Source organism: Manis javanica, chromosome 14 (genome assembly GCF_040802235.1).
Source record: "Manis javanica isolate MJ-LG chromosome 14, MJ_LKY, whole genome shotgun sequence".
Lineage (NCBI taxonomy): Eukaryota > Metazoa > Chordata > Mammalia > Pholidota > Manidae > Manis > Manis javanica.
Window position 1 is genome coordinate 14,311,885 of NC_133169.1, and position 27,262 is coordinate 14,339,146.

The window sequence follows — 27,262 nt, forward strand, 5'->3', positions numbered from 1 at the left end:
TGGGTGCGGCTAAAAAGGGTTAACTTGATTGTGTTTATGGTTATGCAAAGTTACACATTGATAAAATTGCAAGCATGCACAAATGGTGCATGTGTTACTGGTGAAATTTGAATATGCTCTGTGGATTTTACCAGTGTTCATTTCTTGTTGTGATACTGTGTAAGATGTTAGTTAACATTAGGGGAGACTAATGTTACAGTACAGGGACTTCCCCATGCATTTCTTTGTGCCACCAGTGACTCTTTCAGAATAGATAAAAAGAAAGGAGGTAAGTTTTACATTGTGTTTAATCAATATCAATAAAATGTTGTCTGCTTTAAATCTGGGCTTAAAAAAACACTGGAACAAGATGAACCTGGAACCTTACTGCAAGCCATACATAAAAATTAACACAAAATGGAGCATAAATATAAGAGTTTAAGCTACAAAACTTAAAAAAGAAAACATAGGAGATAGGCAAAGATTTCTCTGGGCACAAAAATACATGAACTATAAAAGAAAAATATTGATAAACTATACTTCATCAAAATTTAAAGCTTCTGATTTTAAAAAAAGCTGTTAAGAAATTGAAAAGACAAGCCTCTTTTTTCAAAACTTATATCTAACAAATGAATTATATCCACATTATATAAAGAATTTGTACTCAATAAGACAAACTATTCAATTAAAAAATGAGCAAAAGATTTGAACATTCACATCACCAAAAAAATACACACACACGGCAAATAATCACCTGAAAGATGTTCAGCATCATTAGCCATTAGCAAAATGCAAAATAAACCGTGATCTCTTTCCCAAAAAAATGACTGAATTTAAAAGACTGATCATACCAATGTTGATGAGGATATGGAGCAATAAGAACTCTTAATATGGCTAATGGAAATGCAAACTAATACAACCACTTTGGAAAATAGTTTGAAAGTTTCTTATAGAGTTGAATGGAGATTTCCCGTAAAATCCAGCAGTCTCCCCCCTAGGTATTTATCTAAGAGGAATGAAAATGCATGTTCCCTTAGATTTGGAATAAATATTAACAGGCTGCTTTATTCATAATGGCCCAAACTAGAAACAACCCAAATATCCACCAACTGATAAATGGATAAGGAAATTATGGTATTTATCTATAAAGTGGAATGAACTCCTGATACACACAATAGCATCAATGAGTCTTAAGTGAAAAGTTCCAGGAATGATAGACTACTTACTGTATGATTTCAGTTGTATGAAATACTAGACTAGGCAAAAGTACAGTGACAGAGGAGATGAATGTTTGCTAGGGGATGAGAGTGGTGGTTGGAAATTGACTACAAAGGGGCACAAAAGACCTTCTGGGTAATGTATTTTATCATGTTTATGGTGTTGGTTATCCAACTTAAAATTAATTAATTTTATTGTAGATATATACATATATACATATATGTATTATACTGTAATAAAGTGATATGTATTGGGATATTTCTCTATTTTAAACCTGTAAGGCTGTGATCTAAAAATATATTATTGTGTTATAAAATTTATAAAATGCCCACCATCCAAAACACACACAACAACAAATTTTGGCAAGGATGTGGAGAAAGGGGAACCCTCCTACACTGCTGGTAGGAATGTAAACTAGTTCAACCATTGTGGAAAGCAGTATGGAGGTTCCTCAGAAACTCAAAATAGAAATAACATTTGACCCAGGAATTCCACTCCTAGGAGTTCACCCTGAGAATGCAGGAGCCCAGTTTGAAAAAGACATATGCACCCCTATGTGTATCACAGCACTATTTACAATAGCCAAGAAATGGAAGCAACCTAAGTGTCCATCAGTAGATGAATGGATAAAGAAGATGTGGTACATACACACAATGGAATATTATTCAGCCATAAGAAGAAAACAGATCCTACCATTTGCAACAACATGGATGGAGCTAGAGGGTATTATGCTCAGTGAAATAAGCCAGGCAGAGAAAGACAAGTATCAAATGATTTCACTCATCTGTGGAGCATAAGAACAAAGCAAAAACTGAAGGAACAGTACAGCAGCAGAATCACAGACCCCAAGAATGCACTAATAGTTAGTTAGTCCCAAAGGGAAAGGGACTGGGGAGGATGGGTGGGAAGGGAGGGATAAGGGGGAAAAAGGGGTATTACGATTAGCACACATAATGTGGCGGGGTGGCACGGGGAAGGCAGTATAACAGAGAAGACAAGTAGTGATTCTATAGCATCTTCCTACGCTGATGGACAGTGACTGTAAGGGGGTATGTTGGGGGGACTTGATAACGGGGGGGAGTCTAGTAACCATAATGTTGCTCATGGAATTGTACATTAACAATACAAAAAAAAAAAGGGGCCGAACAACAACAACAACAAAAAAGATGCGGGGTATTTCATGATATATATGTATATATACATTATTATCCACAATTTATTAAACATGCCCCTATTTTTATAAATTTATAAAATGGGTTATAACTTTAAATTATTTTTAAAAACCATCTAACTCTGAGAGACCGTATTTCAGGCTGTTGCTAAGCTGGTCTTGGAAGATAACCTGCAGGGGTTTTGTGTACCATGCAGTAGGTATGCATCCTGCTAAAATCCTGCTCATTCCCAAACAGTGCCAGTGCAAAATAGAAACCAATGACATTTTTTCTGAGTTTATAGTTTCAAACTGTTGTTTAAAGAGAATAGATAAATGTCAACTGTTACTATTTTAAAAGAGTAACAGATTTTTAAGAGTCACACATATAAAAGTCATGAATAAAAGGTGATAGCTCTTTCAGCAAAATATATTATTAGATTTATAGAGACTCACTATTTGAAATGTAACTCTCCCTGTTCTTTCTTGATTATTTTTTCAATTATTTTAAACAGTAATTTTATTGGAATGCTCATGAAGAAACTTGGCACTTATAATGTAGGTTGTACCCATTTTTCAACTTTCAAAAGATTGCAAATTTTTCTCTGAACTTGTGTTTGACTCAGTCACTATTTTATTATATTATGTAATTCATAGACAACAGCTGGTAGTTTTCATGTTTAAAATGTTATAGTTATCCTCAGGGGAATTTTATCAAGTTTTAATTCTGTAATCTAAAACAGACCGTAGTTTTCAGGGAGGACTAGAAAATAAGGCTCATCCAAAGACTGACAAAAGGTTTCTGACAAGCAAGGCTAATAAATGACTTTCTCACATTCTGTCTGCCAGCATTTCCACCGAGTGAAGGATTAAAGCATTTAGGATGTTCATAGTATAAGAGGGTACTTTAAAATGGTAACATTCATTAGGCACTAGAAGCATCTACCAAGGATCCATGGATTTTTCTGTTTCCTTCTTAGGTATAGGTTTTAACAAGTCTTAGGTACTGCTTGACTTAGAGGAATTAACTAAATTTCCTCTCAAGGTTTCTATTATGTATCATCTGTTAATATGGCAATATGTGACATTTATATGTGAAATAATGTAATTCACATTATAACATGTCCACATTATGAATAATGTGACAGTATTTGCTGTGATGTTCTGGAAGTATATTTTATAATGTAATTTACTAGTTAGGCAGGTAGTTATTTCTATATGCTATCTTTTCATGTTGTGTATATCCTTGTATATGTTCCTATGTGGCATCTTAATTTGTCTCTGTATTCTCGTGTTTGGTTATTTTCCACCTTTCACCTTTATCTTTTTTGAAGTTTAAAAAATCTTTCTATTGCTTCTAACTGATTCTAAAACTGTCACTGTGTCCTGATGGCTCCCGTGGCATCCTCTAGTTCACACTGACCTTCTGTATACAAACAAAAGCCTCACTGATTAGAATTTTTAAAGCTTATAAAAAAAAAGAGGAACACCCTCTAGGTTTTAAGCAAAGATTACCTTGTTGGGCAAGAAAGAGAAAAGAAGGACTGACTAGGGAGAGACAGGGAAAAGATGGAGAGTTAAGTGAAAGAAAGGTGTTTTTAGTTTCAGAATTTTCTGAAGGTATCAGCTGATAGGGAGAGTGGTTAGTTGGAGAGATGAGAAGAGGTCACAGTATGAATAGAAATTTGAGGCATGGCATTTGTTTAAATATAACTTAATCTAAAATAACCCTTCAGGTTTCCAATTTTTATGAGCACCTTGAAACTTTGTGGCTGATGGGGACCTGAATCAAGCTTTGAGAGACACTAATCCTATAGTTCTGTTTGGAAACCTGGTATACTCTTAAGTAAAATAAGCCCTGGTGATACATTTTTGTGCTTAAAATTAAATAGAGTGAGGCTAGTGGCAACTCAACAGTGAACCTAACAGCTAAATTCTACCATCCCTTCTCATTTCTTTTTGATGTGCTTCACAGCGCATGTGTGCACAAAACACCGAGCCACTAATGTCCAGCTGATTATGTAGTGTCTTTGTTGTCTTGTACAGACAGCCAGTTTTTATTAGCCTGCCCAGTGATGAGGAGCAGCAGTGTTGTATGAGGTTAACAGGAAGTCTGGAAGAGAGAGAAATAAACTTGATAAATGGATAAAGTCAGTCAAAGTTCTGTGGGCTACCCAGGATGTTGTGTGGCAAGTGGAATGAACATGGTATAATATGACCCCAGTTTTGTAAAATGGTGAACCACCTCCTCTCCCCACCCCCACGAGCCACTCCTCCCTTCATAAACTATCTCTATATATCTATTTAGAAAGCCATTAGTGGCTTGGCATGTAGTAATTCTGTGGTATTGTATATAAGCGTTAGCATTTATTGTTGACATTGCCTTTGACTTATGAATATGGGGACAAATATGAAAGAACATACTTGGTTATACAAAAATGACAAGGTTTCTGGATAGGATGAGGTAGAAAGGAGGGGGACATAGGGGGAGACATGGAAAAGTTAAATAAAAAAGGGTGACAAGTCAAAAAAAGAGCAATAGAAGATTTCACCCTTGAAGGTGTATGTGTATTTTATATATGTAAAAATTATGTACATATATAAATGTATATGTACCATGTAAATGAGAAAAGAAAGCATGTGTGTTAGAATCAGGCAGATACAGGTTCAGATTTTAGTCCTAACTCTTCAGCTGTATGGTGCTGAGTAAGTTACGTCTCCTTTCCATCATTTGTAAAACCTGGATCACCGTCCTGCCACAAGAGGTGGTTAGGACCGAATGAACAGATGGGCCTGTCAAGTACTTTTATCTCCTGGCCCTTAGGTTCTCACACGTTAATTTCCTGCACATACTTCTCCTTCAACTTCCTACCCTTCTTAATTTTTGAAAATTATTTGTACTAAGATATTTAAACTGATAGTCAACCTTTTATTTTAGAGCTTTTTTTGGTCCACATAAAATTACTGCAGAATTATTAGCAATCAAGACCTTTCGCAAACACCAGTACTTATAGATGTAACACCATGTCATTAAACTTTCCATTATCCCAGAATTATCTGGGTGCAAATTTTGTAAATCTTAAAATGCTTCACATTTAAGTAGATGTGCTCATTTATAGGCATCTTAAAAGTCACTTATGTGATTTAAGTGTTTTAAAATCTATTTCTCATAACTTGTTAGTGATTTAAAACTTGGAACTTGATAGTTTTACATATGTGTTCACCACTGCCAAGTCCATGGTGCTTGTTGTATGGCTAAGACAAGGGCAAGATCTGCTGCTCCATATCCTTCCTCCCCTCCAATCAAAACCTACGGCCAAGAAGCTCCTCACCAAACCACAGGGATCCATGCTAACGTAGCAGTGGCTTTTCTGGTAATGTGCTCCTTAATCAAGGCTAACTGCAAGGCAGTGCTTAGCCTACAGGAGCGATGGAAGGGGTGGAATTTAGGTATGCAACAGATGATAAAGAATCTCTTAAGCAGAAAAGGTGCCTTGTTCTGCCCTTGTTCTGATATAATAACCACTTATTTCCCAATCTGAAGACAGAATTGCTTATATACACACATGTGCTCCCTAGAAAAGTGCCTGTTTTTTTGTATGTATATTTTAGACTGAAAAAGTTTTGCATTTGATTTCAGTCTCTGCTCCTGAGTGTTTGGCTTTCTAAGGAAAAAGATATTTTGGATAAACCACAGTCTGTCTGCTGTCTTCATACAGTGCTGTCTCTGTTGAGCCAGATGAAAGGTGAGATGCTGGGGTGTACTGTTCAGCATTCTTCGAAATGTAGGCTACTGCTCTTGGGAAGAAAGCTCAGTATTTGAAATGCCGCAAAAATGGGGAGGGAGAATGCTTTCTCCCAACAAAAGGACATTACAGTGCATAACACATTTCATTAGAGAATTTGTTTTATGTGTTAATAGTTCTTTAATGTATTCAAATGAATGCTCTGTGAAGATTGTTTATATTTTGGGTCATCAAAAATAATGTGATACAAATATGCATTTTCTTAACTCCATAAGGTAAATTGAATGGTCTTTGGTAAAGGTAATATTTTTCTTAATATTTTTGGCATGATTAAAATAATAATCTGTTATATTAAAACATTCAGTAGTATTTTTCAACAATGATGAAATACTCCAAACATAAATTTAAAGTTAATACAAAAGCAAGATGACATAGCATAAATAAATGGAATATAAGTGTTCTAAATAAAATAAGTTGTAGATTTATTTTCCAGTTCATTCAGAATACACAAATTCACCACTGGGTAATTTACTTTAAATATAAAGTTTAACATGAAAGATTGACCAAAAAAATGGATAGGCTAACAGTTCTGCTTTATCTTCTTTGTGCCTGTAGTGGCCATCGATGAGACCTGGGACTCCCAGTCTGTGTCCCCTTGGTGGCAGCAGATGCGCACAGCCTGTATTCAGTCCGAGAACAACGGAGCTGCCCTATTATCTGCACATGTTGGACATTCTGTTGCTGCACAAATATCAAACAGTGGGACAGAGAAAAAAGTAAGGTGTAGCTTTGACCTCTGTCTATCCAGCCAGCTTAGGAGCTGCTTTTCCCTCTCTGGAATTTAATTGTCTTCAGTGTTGGGGAAAATCTAGGATTTGAAATGTGTATCCAGAAGGTCCTTACGTGTGTTTTTTAGAGGCAAGGAGTGCTTCCCCTAACCTGTTTATTCGGATGCCACGGGTACTTGACTTTAGCAGTTACCACGTGGCCTAGGGGGAGAGATCCTGAAGTCGGAGTGTGGAGACCTGGCTCTGCCAGTGGCCGGCGGTGTGGGGTGAGCCCTGTAAACTGAGGCTCTTGGTTCATCGAAGCTTCCTCACCATAAAGCGGTCAGGAGTAGACTGCATTATTTCTCAGGAAGGTCTACAACTATATTTATACCCACCTTCTATGAACATAGGTTGTTTTTGGCATGTAGCATTGAATGGCTCAAAGAAAAGTTTCCTTTTGAATTTTTTCCTATTAACCTTTTACTTTGTGGTTTTTCCTTACCTCTTGAAGACTCAAATTCATTAAAAAAAAAAAAAAAGGAGTAACATCTCTTCTTACATCTTGTGGTGGGTCAAATAATTTTTTCTAGGGGGCTGGTGCATTAAATTGGATGAATCACTTAACTAGGTCTGTAGAGATTCACTGAACATTCAGTCCCATAGTTTATAGGCTAAATTTAATATTACTAGATTAAAATGTTTATAGTAATGGGGAGAGGAGAGTTTTGAGACATAATTTTTATGTTGGCGAGTGCATTCTGAAGAGATGGCAGTGTCCTGGTGCTGGGAGAAGAGCTCTGGTCCTGAAGGATGACCCTAGAAACTTTGAAGTGTGCGTTTGTTGAGCCAGGCATTACTGCAGGTCTCTGCATATATCTGAACTCATCGTTGCTGCCCCTCAGTCTCCAGTCTACTCCGGACTCTCGTGTTTTATTTATCCATCCAAGTAGCAGTACTTGTGAAATAGCATCTGTGTGTTGCTTTGTGGTGTATCCTGACTGTCCATCAGTTTCCAAGTTAAAACTTTATTCGAGTTAATGTTGATTCAGAGTTTTTACCAGAGTATAACCAGTGCATATCCCGTTAGTTTTCCCAAACAGTTTTGGGTGCTGATTCGGAAGCCCTCACTGACTCGTGGGAGGCCCTTTCTCTTGACACTGAGTACTGGAAACTCCTGCTGAAACAACTGGAGGATTGTCTCTTACTTCAGACTCTGCTTCTTAGCAAAGCGAACACCCGAACCTCCAAAGTGTCGTTAGTGCAGGCTGAGCCCCTCCCGCGGCTTTCTGTTAAAAAGTTATTAGAAGGCGGAAAAGGTAATTTCAAATTTATTTATATATATGTATAGCATTACATCTGTATATCTGTATTTTATGGTATAGATTTTAGATTTTTTTTTTGGTTGTTTCTTATAAAGAAAAAACTAAAAGAATAGAGAAACACTCAGATTTTTAAAAATTTAAAAATAATCCATGACATACTACTCAGTTAATCTTCTCAGAGTCTGATCCTGTCAATACCCTGTTCGCACATCCTCAGCCACTTCCCCCTGCCTCACAGAAGCAGCAGCATCTCTCAAGTAGTGGTCAGAGTAGCTGAGGCGCACTCCCTTTGCCGACTGCATGTCTGTGTGAGGCTGGACTTGCCTCATGTGCTTAAAGCAAACAACAGGTCACAGGAGACGGAACGCCAAGGCTGATCGCGAATCCAGATATAAGCTAGGTATTAAAGAGATTTCCCAAAGGGGAGTGCCGCTCTTCTAACTAAATGTCTTTTCTTGCTTTGGGAAAAACAGTTACGTTCATAAAATGTTGTTAACATGTGATAGGTATATTATTTTTATTTTGAAATTAATTTATTAAAAAACATTTTTATAAAAATTAAGTTTCAATTTCTAGTGCCATAAATATGAATAGATACAACCCATATGCACTCAACACAGGAGGTGCTAAATACGTAAAGCAAATATTAATAGCTCTAAAGGGAAAAATCAGCAGCAATACAATAATAGTAGGGGAACTTAGTACCCCACTTATGTCAGTGGGTAGATTGTCCAGACAGAAAACCAGTAAGAAAACATTGGCCTTACATGACACTTAAGATCAGATGGACTTAGCAGGTATTTACAGAATATTACATTAAAAAAAAAGAGAGAATACAGTTTCTTCTCAAGTGTACATGGAACCTTTTCCAAGGTAGATCATATGTTAGGCCACAAAATCAGTCTTAATAAATGTAAGAGGACTGAAATCATATCAAGCATTTTTTATGGCCACAATGGTATGAAACGAGAAATTAATTACATGAGGAACACTAGAAAATTCATATATATATGTAGAGATTAAATAACATGCTACTGAACAACCAGTCGGGTCAAAGAAGAAATCAAAAGACAATCAAGAAAACATCTGAAGACAAATGAAAATGGACATGTAACATGCCAAAATTTATTGGATTCAGCAAAAGCGGTTCTAAGAGGGAAATTCCTGATGATAAAGGCTTGCCTTAGGAAACAAGAATAGCAAGTAAACAACCTCACTGTACATCAAAAGGAACTAGAAAAAGAACAAAGCCCAAAGTTAGGAGAAGGAAGGGGATAACAAAGATTAGAGGAGAAATAAATAAATACTAAAAGGACAATACAAGATCAGTGAAACTAACAGCTGGTTCCTTGAAAAGATGAACAAAATTGATAAACCTTTAACCAGACTCACAAGAAAAAAGAGGACTCAAAAAATCATAAATTAAAAAATGTTATAACTGATACCACAAAAATACAAAGGATCGTGAGAGACTACAATGAACAATTACATGCCAGCAAATAGTACAACCTAGAAGCAAAAGATAAATTCCTAGAAACATACATCTTTCCAAGACTGAATCGTGAGGATATAGAAAATCTGAGGAGACCAATTGCTAGTAAGGAGACTGAATTAGTGATCAAAACTTCCCAAGAAACAGAAGTCCAAGACCAGATGGCTTCAACATCCAAACAAGAATATGAGTCCTTAAACTCTTCCAAATAATAGGAGAGAAGAGAAGTTCTTCAAAACTCTTTCTACAAGGCAACATTACCCTAATAAAAAAAAAACAGATAAGGATGCCACAAACAAAAAATATTACAGCCCAGTATTGCTGGTGAACATAGACACAAACATTCTCAACAAGATATTAGCAAACTGAATTCAATAATGCATTAAAAGGATAATATACAGAACAAGTGGGATTTATTCCAGAGATACACAAATCAATCAACATAATATATATATCACATTGACAAAATGATGTATAAACATCATGTAATCATCTCAAGAGTTGAAGAGAAAACATTTGACAAAATTCAACATACATTTATTATAAAAACTCTCAGCAAAGCAGTTCAGAGGGAAAATACTTCAACATAATAAAGGCCGTATAAAGTAAGCCCCAACATCATACTCAAGAGGTGAAAAGCTTTTCTCTGAAATTAGGAGCAAGACATTTTCACCACTTTTATTGAACATAGCATCAGAGGTCCTAGCCAGAGCATTTAAGCAAGAAAAAGAAATAAAAGTTATCCAAATTGGTAAGAAAGAAGTAAAATTGTCACTATTTGCATATGACATGGTATTATAGATAGAAAATCCTAAAGACTGTCAAAAAACTGTTAGAACTAATAAACTCAGTAAAGTTGCAGGATACAAAATCAATACACAAAAATTTGTTCATTTCTGTACAGTAATAATGAGCTATCAGAGAAATTAAAATCTCACTTACAATTTCATCAAAAAGAATAAAATACCTAAGAATAACTTTAATCAAGGAGATAAAAGACCTATATATTGAAAATTACAAAACATTAAGCAAAGAAATTGAAGACACAAATAAATTGAAAGATACTCTGTGATCATGGATTGGACGAATTAATATTGTTAAAATGTCCCTACTACCCAAAGCAATTTACAGATGCAGTGCAATCCCTATCAAAATGCCAATGGCATTTTTTACGAAAGTAGGACAAACCTGCAATTTGTATGCAACCATTAAAGACCCCAAATAACCAAAGCAATCTTGAGAAAAAAGAACAAAGCTAGAGGCATCATGCTGCCTAATTTAATACTATATTACAAATTTGTAGTAATTAAAACAGTATTGTATTGGCATAAAATACACATGCATAACCCTAAAGAATCCAAAACTACTAGAACTAATATCTGAATTTGGCAAATTGCAGGATACAAAATTAATACACAGAAATCTGTTGCATTCCTATATACTAAAGATGAACTAGCAGAAAGAGAAATTAGGAAAACAATTCCATTCACAATTGCTTCAAAAAGAATAAAATACCTAGGAATAAACCTAACCAAGGAAGTGAAAGACCTATACTCTGAAAACTACAAGACACTTGAGAGAAATCAAAGAAGACACCAATAAATGGAAATACATCCCATGCTCTTGGGTAGGAAGAATTAATAGAGTCAAAATGGCCATCCTGCCTAAAGCAATCTACAGATTCAATGCAATCCCTATCAAAATACTGAGCATTCTTCAATGAACTAGAACAAATAGTTCTAAAATTCATATGGAACCACAAAAGACCCCAAATAGCCAAAGCAATCCTGAGAAGAAAGAATAAAGCAGGGGGATTAGACTCCCCAACTTCAAGCTCTACTACAAAGCCACAGTAATCAAGAGAATTTGGTACTGGCAGAAGAACAGACCCATAGATCAATGGAATAGAAATAAGGGTCCACATATAAACCCACACATATATGGCCAATAAATATATGATAAAGGAGCCATGGACATACAATGGAGAAAGGACAGCCTCTTTAACAACTGGTGTTGGCACAATGACAGCTGTATGTAAGAGAGTGAAACTGGATTATTGTCTAACTCTGTACACAAAAGTAAACTCAAAATGGATCAAAGACCTGAATGTAAGTCATGAAACCATAAAACTCTTAGGAAAAAACATAGGTAAAACGCTCTTGAATATAAACATGAGCAACTTTTTCATGAACATGTATCTTCGGGCAAGTGAAACAAAAGCAAAAATGAACAAGTGGGACTATATCAACAGATTCAGAGAACAGATTGGTAGCTGCCGGAGGTGGGAGTTAGGAGAAACTATTTTTTTTTAAGTAAATTATTAAAAAGACTTGTGGAAATTTTTAAACTGTAAACTCACTACACTCCATGCTGCCACCTGGTCAAGCATAACGACACCATTTAAATACTAAGCAATATAATCAGGCTTGATTCTGGAAAGAAAATTACCAAATGATTTAGAAGCCAAACACGAGATATTAGATCAGTCACCCAGCACACTGCTCTCATTTATTTTTACTGACAATTTGTTAAGTTTACTGTGAGGCATTGTTTTTGATAAAAGGTTTATATTTGAAACAAAATAAGAGGAAAGGCTGGGAGAAAACATTTTTGGATATTATAAAAAGAAGAATATAATTTGTTAGGTAATAAAGAGGACTCTTCATCTTGAGTATGTTTCAGTTTGCATTTACAACTTTTTCGACTATATTGACTGAAACATGGTATAGCATCATGTTCGTGATCAGTGATGGCCAAATTTTGCCCATGAGTAGTCCATCTAGGCAAATTAGATGATTGTTAAAGAGTAATTTATTGCCTGAAAAAGCCTAGACAAGCATCATGCTGATTAGCTGGTTTTTACTTATATTAAATGAGAATGTTTGGAAGTTGTATTCATCCCTTTGTGTCTGGTAAAGTGTATTTTAAATTTGTGGACATAGAAGTTACGTGGTACACAGACATAAATATGCATATACATTTATATTTATCTAATATTTTATGGTATGAGAGTCTAAAGCTGCCCTTAGGTATCAGGAATCCCACTTGCCCTCACCAGTTGAGTGACAGGCGGTAACGCTGCTGTACGTCGCATGGCTTTTGGAGGTCACTTTCAGGCTCAGACACGAATGTGGTACTGAGATCTCTCTATAAGGAGATGCAGATCATGTACTGTTTTGGTTCCCTTTGGCAAACACTGTAAATTTTCATTTTCCTTCTTGTCTCCAAACTGTAGGTGGCATTGCAGACAGTGTAGCCAAGTGGATATTTAAACAGGACTTCAATCCTGAAATATTAAAACTGGCTAATAATGAAAGAGATGCAGAAAACCCAGATGAACCCAAAGAAGGTATTAACAGAGATTTATTTGAAGTGTCAGAGGTAGACATGAACTTAGGAGCCATACCAGGTAATACATAAATACAGAGTAATATAAAATCCAGAGTGGAGAAGATGTGGCTGTTTTTATTAAGGAAAAGAAAAATAAATATGTCCTTCCCTTCTGACTTTCAGGCTTGCTGCAGTCAGCCTATAAGCAGTTCCCTTGTAGCCTCGAGCTGGACGTGCTGCACGCACATTGCTGCTGGGAGTATGTTGTTCAGTGGAACAAAGATCCAGAGGTGGGATTCTCCTTCCCGCTTTCATGTGAATTCTGTTTTTGTGCTCATGCTGTATATATATGTGGGACTGCTTAGTTAAGTAACTCACTATAAACCCTGGATTTTTTTCCCCTTTGAAATGTGTCTGTACTAGGAGCTGGGGTAGGCCTTTTTCATATGTGTCACCTATAATCCTCACCGTAAACCCGTGAAGTATAGACCTTGTCATTATCCCTGCTCTGGAGAAGTGAAAACTGGGCCTCAGAAATTAATTCCATGCCTACGGCCACACTGCTGAGTCAGTAGTTAGGGCAGATTTAAGCCTCAGCTTCTCTGTATCTAAAACTATTGTGTTTTGCTGTACTCCTGGTTAGGTTGTGGTAAATATATTACTTCTTTTTGAATTTTTGCATGAAATAGCACCTACCTGATAGAAAATTCTTAATATCGTAGTCATCATGATAAAAGCCAGAATAAAGATCCTGATGCTGACCTGGTGTCTGACTATTCAGATGCCACCTATATTTATCATCACATCTTCTATTTGTCTCAGAAGAAAAATGAAGCAAGCCGTACCGTGTCCAGGGCTGGCTATTGTCCAGGGTCACCCTGGTTGCCCTCTTAACTCTGCCTGGACATCATTTCCTACCCCTGTAGGTAGTCCCTGTCTCTCCCAGGTTACGCACAGTCTAGGAGCCATACAGGGATAAGGGCCCCAAACCTGGGAGCAGGAGACCTGCATTTGGCTCTTAGATGGTTTTCTGACAAGGGTCTGGCTCTGGGCCAGCCACTGAATCTCTGAACCGGTTTTTTTCTCCCTCCACCCTTTTTTAATGAAGGTGCCAATCCTTCAGGATTGATGCCAGGATCAAATAAGGTGTAAAAACATATGATGGATATTCCTCTTTGCCAGTAAGTCCTCTACTTAGGAGTCCTTAGTCAGTGCTGTGGTAGATGATCCCTTTGGAATCAGAATTATTTCCTTTATTGTCCTTATATCAGGTTGCGCTTTTGAAGAAAAATCTCACCGGTGAACTAATTAATGCTAATATTTTTAATGGTAACGATATTCTTCCTTCCTCTCCCCAAAAATGTGTAGTGTATAATCAGATACATATTAAAGGAAAACATTAAAAAGTAATGGTCTTAATCAATTAAACTTTGACCTAAAAATGCTGTTAGGACAGGGGAGCCTCTTGCCCCTCAAGTCACCCTCTTCAGTTACTGCTTTAGAGCCTGGTGGACATCCGATTCGGGCTCTCTACTTCGGAGATTTTTTCCTTCAAAACAGGAGAATGGAAAAAAGACTGCGAGTACTAGAACAAGGACATAATCGTTTCTAAAATCTGAATGAATCTATTCCAGACTCAGGCCTAAGAAAGTGATATTTAAGAAGAAAGCTCTGTTTTACAGCATTCGTGATAAACGCAAGGCCGCTTGCATAGTAGACACAGATAGAGCTGAATTCAAGCCCCACGGCCACTACTTATTAGCTGTATGATCTTTGGGAACATTTCTGAACCCTTTGTTCTCAGTTTTCTCCTAAAAGCAGTGGAGACCTGTGGCTATCTCAGAGGGTTGTAGCAGTTTATAGAGAAAAATGCATGAACAGGGCCTAACATTTTAATTAGTGTTACCATTGTCTGTCAAAATTGTTTACGTTAAAAACAAGTGGCCATTTTTCTTGTTTTTTTCCCTGTTAAGCAGTTATTACCTGCCCCCCTCCAGCCCCATCCCACTTCCACTGTTTTACACACTCAGCTTTATTAGGCTCAAAACAGTGGAAATTACTTTTGGGAAATTTCTAACACCAGTTTGTGTTGGCAAAGGTAATGTGTTTAATCTTCGTACAGTCCATGGGATTATTTAGCACAGATCTTGAAACTATCATCAGATTCATGTACTATATTTGAGTGTTACCATGTAAACCACCTTGGTTTGAAAGAGTTGAACTTCAGACATCTCCTCTGATGTTTGCACTGCTTAAATTTTTTTCTCCTTGGCACTTAGCACTAACATATAATTTACTATCATATTTATTATGTAGCTCCTGCACTAGAATGTAACCTCAGGGCAGGCAGGGATTTGGGTGTTTTGTCTATTACAGTGTCCCTGGTGCATGGTAGTTGCCTAATATTTGTTGAATAATGAATGAATGATATTTACAAAGAACCCATTGTTTTCATCTGTGAAATTCAAGTACTTATCGGAAAGAACACTGCTATGATGTACAAACTACAGTAAACTTTGAACCCAGATGTCAACATATATGATCTGGGGGTTTCCAGGAATCAGTCATTATGTAGATAATGTGAATTTAAGAGAGATCATTGATGTTATCTTAAGGAAAATCACCTCTTACCTAATGATTCCATACTCTTATTATAACATTCTTGGGAAGCTTCATGCAAGAAATTAATGTAAGAAATCATCAGTTGTATTTGAAACACCTATTAAATGGTACCTCTCTTTTTTTTTCTTTTTTCTTTTTTCTCCCTGTATGTAAGGAAGCACGGTTTTTTGTTAGGTCAATAGAACATTTGAAGCACATTCTTAATGCACATGTTCAGAATGGTAAGTAAGCAGGTATTAAAAAAATAACTGGTTGGTTCACAGGAGGCAAGAATCTTTAAATTCACATCCTATTAAATTTTCATTTGATGGTCCTACCACCTAACACATGACCATGTATTACTATATGCAATGTACTGATTGTTTTAACCTCTTGGAAAAATGCTACCCATAAGGGGGTGAGGGGACTGGCAGTATCACCTTCTGTCCCCATGCATCAGTTTCCAAAGGTGACTACTATTCCTAAGAGTAAATAAGGAGAATTATTTACATGAAACATTGATTCCCTCTTTGGTTCACAGGTAGATAAGGAAAGAAGAGGGTTGGGCTTCTCCAAACTGTTAATTCCTGATGAAAAAGTCAGGTATCCAAAAGCTTAATAATACTATACCCTAGAAACTACCTTTTGCTTCTTTTAATAACTGAATATTCCCCATTGGTTGCTTGACCATGGGGACTGCTGATGTCTCCTTGAAAAATATTACCAATTGATCTAGAAAAATTGTAGACAGGTTCCTGGTTCCATTAAGTAGATATATGGGTTTTCTGATAAGAATTAATTGAAGAGCTCAGCACTAGGTTAGTCATTCACTAAGTGGGGAGACTAGGATTTAGGCCAGGTAATAGGTGTCACATTGATGTCTGTGTGATAAAGTCTAAAGAAGCTACTTATTTATTCTCCACCACCTACTTATTTATTCTCCACCACTTACTTGCAGGTGCTATGAAGTCACATTCTAAAATGTCTCATTTTACATGAAGAGAACTTAAAAATTTTATTTACTCATCTTTTAGACCTTACCTTCTTCCAAGGGAAAACAAAAGATTTAGTGATTCATTTGGAAAATAGGGTCTCCAGAATATTCAATCCTTATTGATAAAATTAAGTTACTACTAACTTGAGGCTGAAATCTCTTTAAGTAGAATCATTTGTACATTGAGTAAGCTTCCTGGTTTCTTCCCAGCCTGTGAAGGATCTTACCTCTAGATTCAGAAGCACCTAAGTGGGCAATAATAACAGTAGGTGTTGTTATCAGCAATAAACTCATGGTTATGCTGCCTAATACACAGCTATATCAGAAACTTTAATGCCATAGTTATTGAATATGGAAGTATAAAGCCCAGATTTCTTACTTAGTTCCTTTTTAAAAATATTTTTCATATTTTGTTTTGTTTTTTACTATTTATGTATCACGTTATTTGGTGATTACATATGAAAAAAATTGGTGGACTTTGGGGTCGTTTCTAGTGTTTGGCTATTATGACTAAAGCTGTTCTCACCACTCTTGTACACGTCTTTGTATTCATGTGTGCAGCATAATTGCCAGGTCATACAGCAGACACTCATTTAACTTTGTAGATACCGCCAAACTGTTTTCTAGGTGGTTTTACCAATATGTTATCCTACCAGCAGTGTCTGACCATTCCAGGTATTTATACCTTATCAGTGCTGGTATTGTCATGTAAAAAAGCGTTAGCCTTTGCATTGATTGTGTAATGATATCTGTGATTTGAATGTATATTTCTCTCATAACTAATACTGAGAAACTTTTCCTATGCCTACTGGCCGTTTGGACATTCTCTATGCAGCCACTTCTGATTTTTATTAAAGATAAAGGTTTTTATTAATGTTAAAAATATTACATCAGATGTAAGAAAATGATATCTCAATAAATAGCCCATAATGTTGTACATAGTGAAGGAAAATAGTAATTTGTTAGATATGCTGAACAAGAAAATACATGAACATTATACTCACCACTCTGCTTTTACTTGCTGTCTAGGCATTGCGCTGATGATGTGGAATACATTCTTGGTTAAAAGGTTTTCTGCTGCTACATACTTGATGGATAAGGTAGGGTAATTTTGAATTTCATGTATTGACTTCTTGTTTATTTGGTTCACTTAATTAATTGACTTATATTAGAAAGATTACTTATGTTGGTCCTTGTTAGGCACTTTTTAAATTTGATTTTGCATTTTCGTCATCCTGGTGCTGGCATTTTACGTGAAGAAGAGCCCCATATCCTCAAAATAGAATAATCTGCTGTAAAGCCTCTTAACCAAAGAGGTTAGGGCTGGTGGTTGACTGAAGAAAGGATTTGCACTTTATTTTAAAATAAAACTGTAGGTTTTGGACATAGGGTCAAGAGGGTCAAGATGCTCCCTTTGAATGGGGCACCTGCAGTTCTGCTCTGGCTTCCTGCCTAAGCCTCGCCCCAGGTGCGATGCCTGTGACTTCCGGGTCCTGCTTCTGCAAAGTTGTGATGCAGTCGGAGTGCAGAATCTTTAGATTTTTATAGTTTATCCCCTAATCTCTGTAGTTGTTTCCTTTGTATCTAATCCAGTAGACCTAGAGTTAGCTGCTCTCCATAAACCTTCTTAAAGCACTCAGCATAGTATTCATTTCAGCAACTCCCTCTTCTTTCTTCCCGTTCATCCCTCATCAGTTATTTAATTAAGTTACATAATTACGGTATGTACAACCAGCATAAGTAGGTTTGGAATAAATATAACATGTAAGCATAGAACTTAACTGGTGGGAGCATAAGCTGCTCGCACACTGGACGTAGCCTCCTGGTCTCAAGCAGGGTGACCGGGGCCCTAGCCAGGTATGCTTCCCAGGCCCAGCTGAGAATGTAGGTTAATCTGCGTCAGTGAAGTGGATGTCGGGAGAATTCCCACATTACATATATATATACAATTCCCAGGTTATATAAATGTATATATAATTATAACATGTTCGTTTAAATGTACAGTGACAGACATTCCTAAACCATGACCAGCACTATAGTTCAGACCCACTTTAGGCCACAATGCCTCTGAAAATACTTTCTTTGACATCATTGGTCACAATCTTTTCCTAGTTAAACCCAAATGTTCTTTCCCGTGTGCTCACCCCTTACCCACTTCAGTGTTTCTTTCTTCAGACTCACTCCTGGCCTTGCTGATATTCTATTCTGCTTCACCTCTGACCCACCCCTCTTGAGAGAAGAATGCAAAGGCTTTTGTGTGTTCCTATTTAGTTTTGCAGCATCCTCTCATCCACTGTTACATTTGGTCCTCACAACTTGGATTTGGTTTTAAACACTCTGAGCTAGGAAGCAGTGTTTATGATCATTCATTCAATAAATATTTATTATAAAAAGTATCTCACATGCCAGGACTTTGCTAGGTTCTGTGGTTGCTGAGAGAAAAGTCACAGGTTTGGCCCTCAAAGAACTGACAGTCTAGAAACTACTAAATGACAGCAGGGCACCTCTGGAACTCAGCAGAAGTAAGACATGGGGAAGGCTTCTGAGCTGAATTTGGAGGGTGAGTGTGTCTGAACCAGTAAAAAGTGAGTGACAAGAAAGAGTGTTCTAGGAGAAAGTCCTGGAAACGGAGACGAGTGTTAGACTCAGGGAGCTGCAAGTAGAGCTGTGTGGTTGAAGCACAGGCTGCACCGTGGGGCAGGGCATGGAGACTCACCTGTGTGGGCTGTGGGTTTGGGGTTTCGTAATAATACGTGTAAACTGCTTAGCAGAGGACCTGGCATATATGGTAAGGGCTCAGTGAATGGTAGCTATAATTTTATCTCAGAGGCATTGTGGCAGTTTTAAGCAGAGGGACAGATAGGTTTGGATTTTCATTTTGAAAGATGATTCTGGCAACGGGAAAATATATCGGAATTGGGAAGGGGCTGAGCTTGGTTGTCCGAGGCCATTGCAGCGACCTCCGCTGGTGGCACTGAGGTGAAGGGTCCTTTGTGCCGATGTTCCTTCTTCCGTTGTCACTGTCTCCTGTGAGTTCTTGTCTTACTGAGTAATGTTCCTAAAAGGAAAACCTCCCACTTATTTGTTACCCCATATAAAGTATACAGTAGAATCTTGTTAGATACTTACTAAATTGAGGAAATAAGATTTTCTGAGCTAGGAATGTAACTTCTGTCTGCTGTGGATTGTTTCTCCTCCTTTCTGACCATTTAAGATAATTTTGTATCTTTATCAACAAGCACAATTATTAGCTGTTCTTTATTCTTGGCCTTGAGTTTGGTTCTAGGTTTTAAGGAATAGTGATTTGATTATACAAAGTGAGAACCAGAATTTTAGTTTTTATTTAATAGTTCAAAAATATTTATTTTTGAAAAGAATTATTGTGAGCCAGTGTGATGCATTTTTTTTTTGAGAGGGCATCTCTCATATTTATTGATCAAATGGTTGTTAACAACAATAAAATTCTGTATAGGGGACTCAATGCACAATCATTAATCCACCCCAAGCCTAGTTCTCAACAGTCTCCAATCTTCTGAAGCATAACGAACAAGTTCTTACATGGTGAACAAGTTCTTACATAGTGAATAAGTTCTTACATGGTGAACAGTGCAAGGGCAGTCATCACAGAAACTTTCGGTTTTGATAACGCATTATGAACTATAAACAATCAGGTCAAATATGAATATTCATTTGATTTTTATACTTGATTTATATGTGAATCTCACATCTCTCTTATTATTATTATTTTTTTTAATAAAATGCTGAAGTGGTAGGTAGATGCAAGATAAAGGTAGAAAACATAGTTTAGTGCTGTAAGAGGGCAAATGTAGACGATCAGGTGTGTGCCTGTAGACTAAGTGTTAATCCAAGCTAGACAAGGACAACAAAACATCCACGGATGCAGAAGATTTCTCTCAAAATAGGGGGGAGTGGGGTTCTAAGCCTCACCTCTGTTGATCCCCAATTGTGTGATCCATTTTTTAAGGTATCATTGATACACAATCTTATGAATATTTCACATGGGCAACATTGTGGTTACTACATTCACCCACAATATCAAGTCCCCCCCCCACCCCATTGCAGTCAGTGTCCATCAGGGTAATAATATGCTATAGAGTCCAGTGTGATACATTTTTCATGATATATATATATATTTTTTTAAGTTCCACCACAAAATTAATCACATTGTGTTATAAATGAGTGGAGCCAACATTAATTGATGAAAGGCCGCCACACTTATTTATAGCTGCATTTGTCTATTTTTAAAATTTGGTGACTTTTTAACTTCCTGTACATACTGGTATCTTTTTATTTAAATTATCAAATAATCACAGCATTTTGTGTCTTTTTGTCTTAGGTTGGAAAATCGCCAAAGGATAGGTTATGCCGAAGGGTAAGTGAATCCCCTTCAACTAGCTGTAGAGCTGTTAGTCCTGCAGTTTAGGTGCTACCTGATTAACTGCAGGGGTGAACTTTGCCCTGTAACCTTTTGATGACGTATCAGAAGATAAGAAAAATGGAAGAAGAACACTCAATTAAGGAAACTAGTCATGAACTATGACCAATTTTAATTTACCTTTACAGATGGTCAGGTAGACGTCCTAAGTTTTCATAAGATGTCTTCAACTTTGGACTGAACAGGGTCACATGCTGCCATTGCTGTGCATGTTTGCTCTCAGTCAAGTCAAAAATCCATAATGGAATCCTCCAGCCTCAAACTGAAGTAGATTCATATGGTAGTAATGTGAGCCACCTTTATTTAATGACCTTTGTACAAATAGTCTTAAATGATATTCCAGTCCACAAATACTCGGACTTGTATTTGAGGCCAGTAACTCATACTGTTAGCTTTTCCTTGAGACTTCGAAATACTCTTATTAGAGAGAGCTTACAAAATATTGGACACATGAGTCCAGCTGTTAGAAGCCCTTGGTCTTCGCCATTGTTGAAGAATTCTTCTGGTATGCTCTTGAGAGTGGCTCTGTGACCGCAGTTACATACACGTTCACACACACACATACTTAGGGATGTGAGGAATTTGTTGGTTACTGGTTTAAAAAAGATGGTATGTGATGCAGTGGCCCGTTGGACAGGCTTCGCAAAGAGGTCAGCAGAAATGAGCTGTTGACCACAGCATGAGTCTGGTACTTAGTTCATAGGCTGGGGGATTCTAATTTTGTTCCGAGGGTTCAGTTCAGTCCCCAAAAGATGCTCTGAAACCAGACCAGGATGTTTTCTTAGAACTCTTCAGGTGGGACCCTGATGTGTACAGCTCACCACAAACTGCGATTATTTGGCTGTCAGATATGCCAGCGAGCTTGGCGATGAGCAGGAATGCCTCCATCTGTGACACTGGATGACACTGTGTCGTCACCATGAGCAAAGAACACTGATTTTTAAAAGTGATAGTAGTACCATCTTTTTTTAAAATCGCTTGAATCTAAAGAAAGGAATTCAAATGTGCTAATGCCTTGACTTTCAAATTCTTGCTGTCCAGTCAGTGTAGAAAGTCAGCAAATAGGTGTGTTGTTGTTGTTGTTGTTTTTGATAGAAACTATTATGTTTTTTTATAAAAACAGGATGTGGGGATGAGTGATACAGCAATGACATCTTTCCTTGGCTCCTGCTTGGATCTTCTTCAGACTTTAATGGAGGTAAAAGAGATGTTTTTTCATCTGAACTGTCCCTAAGATACTAAATATTTTGAAAATCAGTGGACTGAAGAAGGGAACTATAGAAAGAGATTTTTTTTATCATTTATTCATTTCTAAGTTTTGACTTAAGCCTTAAAAAATGTTTATTAGAAGTAGATTTTATTTTTTTTATTTGGGGAGCAGAGAGAAATATGGGTCTGCTCTTTGCTGCTGGTGAGCTCATTAAGATATTTGCAAGATATTTTTCCAATTGTGAACATGTTCTTTGTTCTCTAAATGTAGGCAGATGTTAGCAGGGATGAGATGCAAGTGCCCGTCCTGGACACTGAGGATGCTTGGCTTGCTGTGGAAGGACCAATCTCCATAGTGGAGCTGGCCCTGGAACAGAAGCACATCCACTACCCGCTGGTGGAGCACCATTCGGTCCTGTGCTCCATCTTATATGCGGTCATGAGGTTTTCTCTGAAGACTGTGAAGCCGCTTTCACTTTTTGACAGTAAGGTGAGCACCTCTGAGGATTTCAGAGCCATTGTGGAGCTGAGGGTTTAGCAGGCAGAACATTAAGTGGACCCGTCTTATTAGTAGGGGTTGTTCAGTACTTTTGTGACTTGTACAGGGTTATTCATTGCGGGGCCCTCTGCTCCTGATTCCCCACCCGATACTCTGTTCTTCTGATTCACCTTACATATTGGTGCCCCGTGGCCTCGCGCTCTCAGCTGTCTGCCCTTCTCATTCTGCGGGTTCTTCTTGAATGCACACATTTTCTCCCTCTTCTTTGTATTACCAGGCCTGGCCTTTCCTCAGAGTCTGAGTCATGGATTGGAGTGTGCTCTGGGACCTCAGACACCTCATACCTAGAAGCTACCTTCAGACCTTCACCCACACTCCCTTTGACCTACATCTGCGGTTCCTCCTCGCTAAGTCTGTTGCGTGATGTCATCACTTGCGCAGGACACAGACTGGGAACTCTGAAGTTCTCTAGCTCAGTTCCCTTCTTCAATCCTGCATTCATTATACATTTGTTCTCATAAATTCTTAAAGCACGCCCGTCCACCCCTGTCCCTCACTGTCACCCTCGTTCTGGGCCCACCATCTTTCCCTTTGCTATTACAACAGCCTCCGGTTTCTTTCCACCCAACCCCATGCTGCAGTTTTCTTCCCAGAACCCAGATTTAACCACACTAGTTCCATGCCAATTCATAAAACCCATTTCTTCCCCACTCAGGGGCCAAACGAGACAGAGGACTCAGACAGACAGAGGTTGACACTGAAAGTCAGACAGCTGGGCAGCTCTGTTACTCAGTTTTTTACTGGTAGACACTAAGCTGGAGAAGACAGCTGAGGCTCTTGGGAAAGTGGGCCTATTACTGTCCCTTATGCGAGACCCGCAGAGCCAAGGCCTAGCCGGGCCCCTGCAGGCTTCTCCTCAGGTGCCGGGCCCTGCAGGGTCAGAGAGTGTGTGCTCCCACGGACAGACAGACAGACTGCCTTCCTGAAGAGAGCAAGTGAGGTACTGTTGAGAGTGCTCGGCTCCTCCTCCCAAGTCCACCAGTCCATCCTGGGGAGCAGTGAGGGGGATGGAGCAGGAGGCCCGGCATATCATTCTAACAGAAGCCCTGCCACATAAACACAAGAAGCCAGAGGAAGGAGGCACCTTCCCGGCCGTCAGGTACCTCTCTTGCCTTACTGTCCATTCCTCACACACACTGTGGAATAGCCTCTGTTAACTACCCTCCCTCCCTCCAAGAAGCCAGGTATTTTTATCATTTCTAGTCTTGCTTGTATTCCATTTTCAGACAGCTATTTTGTATAGCCAACTCCTATTTGTTAATTCATTTTTCACTTAAGTGTCACCTTCTCTTTGAAATCTGTGCCCACATTCCCTGAACTTATCACCTCTTCACTGTTTCCCTGTGTGCCATACCTGGCACCTAACAGGAGCCCTGTAAGTGTTTAATGCATTTATAATTAAGGAGATATTAAGGAAAAGTTACATGACAGCAGTATGCAGAAGAGATGGGACAGCAGTGTGTAGTTTGGGAAACCACCACAAGTCAGGAGTTGGTGAGGCTGTGGACTGTGGAGACGTAAGAAATGAAGGGATTTGGGGGAATCAGTAACCTAATGACAGATCCGGTGTAGTGCTGAAGGAGATGGAAGGGGTTAAAATTAAATCCAGCTTTAAGCTTGGGAGACTGGGCATGCCGTTTACAAGGAAGTCCATATTTAGAATGATTTTGGACATGTTGAGTTTGAGGGTAGTTGTAAGCAGAAGTAATGTATGTTTTAAGAAATTTACTTTAGCATTTAGATCCCAGTAATTTAATTTTGAAAGGTAGACTAGAAGTCTCATGAATGTTTGTATTTATAAACATAGACTTTGAATGAATTATTATACCTTTCATTTGAGATGGTAAAAAGAGTGCTCCAAAAAGTGTTTTGTTTTTGTTTACATAGCTCAGTACTCCCCGCAAAAAGAGAGTTTGTGAAAACAGAATTGGACAAGCCAAGTGGTGATATGAGCCTCAACCCGTATCATGGGGAGACGACCCGAGACAGCTGTGTGACTCACGTGCAGATACAGAGGCAGTGTGGTTTGGCTAGTGAGACCGAGTCCCAGCTCTGCTGTTTACTAGCTAATGCTACTTAGTTTCTCCTAGCCTCAGGTTTCTCATTCAAAGCTGATGAATCTAGCACCTACCTCATGGTTGCTGTGATGGTTAAATTACATACTCAATGTGAAGTGCTCGGCAATACCAGAACACAGTAAACAATAAACGGTACCATTACAGATGTGCACACATACTCCCGACCCCAGAGGCCCTCATGTAGAATAGACCCTTATATCCGAGACCACCAGTTAGGAGCTAGAGAGTAACAGGTCATGCGTGAGTGTGGGTAAACACTTTCAAATGGTGATGTCCAAAAGGCAGTGGGTTGCCCTAGAAGTCTGCCAGAGCTGCAGTCTCATTTCAAGATACCTGGGGTGGGGCCTTGGGGATCCACTTCCAAGCTCACAGGATTGCCGGCAGGATTCAGGTCCTTACCGAGGGTATCTCTCCGTAGGCTTGTTTACACCACTGGCAGCTGGCTGCCCTCGGAGTGAGGGAGTGAACTTGAGCCAGGGCAGAAGCCACAGTCCTTCTGTAACCCAGCCTTCAGAGTGCCAGGCTGTCACCTCTGCCCGATTCCCTTTGCTAGCGGAGCATCATGGGCCCACGTTCAGGCAAGGGGCTCACACAAAACCTGAACACTAGCAGGAGGGGGTCACTGGGACCGCCTTAAAGACTGCCTACCACATACTAGACAATTGTTATAAAGATTAAATGAATACAATTCTGAAGTGTTATTGTTCAAGGAGACAAAATAATTCATGGTTGATTAAATGACCTAAGTTTTTTACATCTTTCTTCCCCTCCCCCTTAATAATAATCTGTATTTATCAGTTGTCTTGGTCTTTTCTTTTTCTTTAGGGGAAAAATGCATTTTTCAAAGACCTAACTTCAATTCAGTTATTACCTAGTGGGGAAATGGATCCAAATTTTATTTCTGTACGACAACAGGTAAATCAGTTATTGGATATCGGCTTTGTTTCTTTGAAAGAAAAGCAAAAATCTAGCTGGCCTTTAAAGGATGACCACTTCCAAGGTATTTTTGGGAGCCAGTTTCCATTTAAATTATGTGTTCTTTTTTGACAATTAAATAATTTTAATGGAAAGTCCACTTCATTTGACAGAGAAGCCAAAAATCACCGTTAGGTATTTTTTTATGACACATAGTAAGGTGTTGCCGTATCTCTTTCTCCATTTCCAAGTTTTTACTGAAAGTTGTCAGTGCAGCTGTCCAAGCCCAACATTCAATCACAAAGGACAAAGATTCCTCAGAAGAGGCACTGACCACTCCTTTTGGGAAAGACCAAGATTGGCCAGTGCTGGCAGTGGATCTGGCCCATCACCTTCAAGTCAGTGAAGATGTTGTTAGAAGGCATTACGTTGGGGAGCTCTACAGCCACGGAGCTGACCACCTGGGGGAAGAGGTAATCATCGTCACCCTGGGAGTGGTGGCCGCGCCCACGGCCGCAGCTCAGAGATGAGCCAGTCTCTTCACTTGCAATGGCTTTCCTACGGTGGTTAATCTGTTGGCTTTTACTCTGTATTTGTCCCCGTTCACCTCCGCAGGCCATCCTCCAGGTTCATGACAAAGAGGTCCTGGCCTCTCAGCTGCTGGTGCTGACAGGGCAGAGGCTGGCCCAGGCGCTCCTCCACACCCAGACGAAGGAAGGGATGGAGCTGCTCGCCAGACTGCCGCCCACCCTCTGTACTTGGCTGAAAGCCATGGTAAGTACAAAAGAAGGGGATAAATCCCAAGACCACTTAATGTTTTCTGTGCATATTTATTAATAGTTAAGTAAGTTAAAGTTCAGTGCATTTTTATTGGGAAATAACTATCCTGATAACTCAAATTAAGAAATTATTGTTTAGTTGTGTAAAACTAATGGGTTATTTTTGTGTCCTATTTGTAGGACCCCCAAGATCTTCAAAACAGAGAAGTGCCAATTGCAACAACAGCTAAACTAGTAAATAAAGTAATTGAGCTTTTACCAGAAAACCATGGACAGTATAGTTTAGCCTTACACCTCATTGAAGCTGTGGAAGCCATACCTATTCCTTCTTTATGACATGATGAAAACCGCATAGAATTGTGACTATAACATGAATTAGTGCATGGTTATTTTACATAGTTAGGTCTAGAATTTTATGGAGAGAGTATTTTTTTTTTTGTAAAATAAATATACATATTACTTTTAAAAAGTGCATTCCTGGCTAAATTCCACTCTGTTGGTTAATACTGAAGATAAAATATAAGTCAATTACATTATTAATTACTAATATGGATGTTTTATGTTTATTTCTAATCCAAGCACTTAAGTAGTTTTATTGTTAAATTTTACTATTTAATATTGGTTTTAGGAATCTATATTTCGTACTCAAAGTATTACTGTAATG

General features: G+C 38.3%; 1 protein-coding gene across 5 annotated transcripts in view; it reads left to right on the plus strand.

Annotated features, from left to right (window-relative positions):
* Positions 1–27,262, plus strand: part of RAB3GAP2 (RAB3 GTPase activating non-catalytic protein subunit 2) — a 99,165-nt gene that overhangs the window by 69,489 nt on the left and 2,414 nt on the right. For 2 of the 5 annotated variants that reach the window (XM_037014471.2, XM_073221289.1), the window contains 14 exons: positions 5,988–6,093; positions 6,709–6,869; positions 7,951–8,179; positions 12,913–13,086; positions 13,191–13,297; positions 15,784–15,850; positions 17,632–17,702; positions 20,960–20,995; positions 22,182–22,256; positions 22,539–22,757; positions 25,730–25,819; positions 26,071–26,292; positions 26,435–26,593; positions 26,779–26,832. In XM_037014471.2, coding sequence (XP_036870366.2) covers positions 5,988–6,093; positions 6,709–6,869; positions 7,951–8,179; positions 12,913–13,086; positions 13,191–13,297; positions 15,784–15,850; positions 17,632–17,702; positions 20,960–20,995; positions 22,182–22,256; positions 22,539–22,757; positions 25,730–25,819; positions 26,071–26,292; positions 26,435–26,593; positions 26,779–26,832 — 1,770 coding nt within the window. Of the gene's footprint in view, positions 1–5,987; positions 6,094–6,708; positions 6,870–7,950; positions 8,180–12,912; positions 13,087–13,190; positions 13,298–15,783; positions 15,851–17,631; positions 17,703–20,959; positions 20,996–22,181; positions 22,257–22,538; positions 22,758–23,043; positions 23,920–25,729; positions 25,820–26,070; positions 26,293–26,434; positions 26,594–26,778; positions 27,073–27,262 lie in introns of those variants that run through there. The other 3 variants (XM_037014474.2, XM_037014473.2, XM_037014475.2) reach the window with 3 other exon arrangements.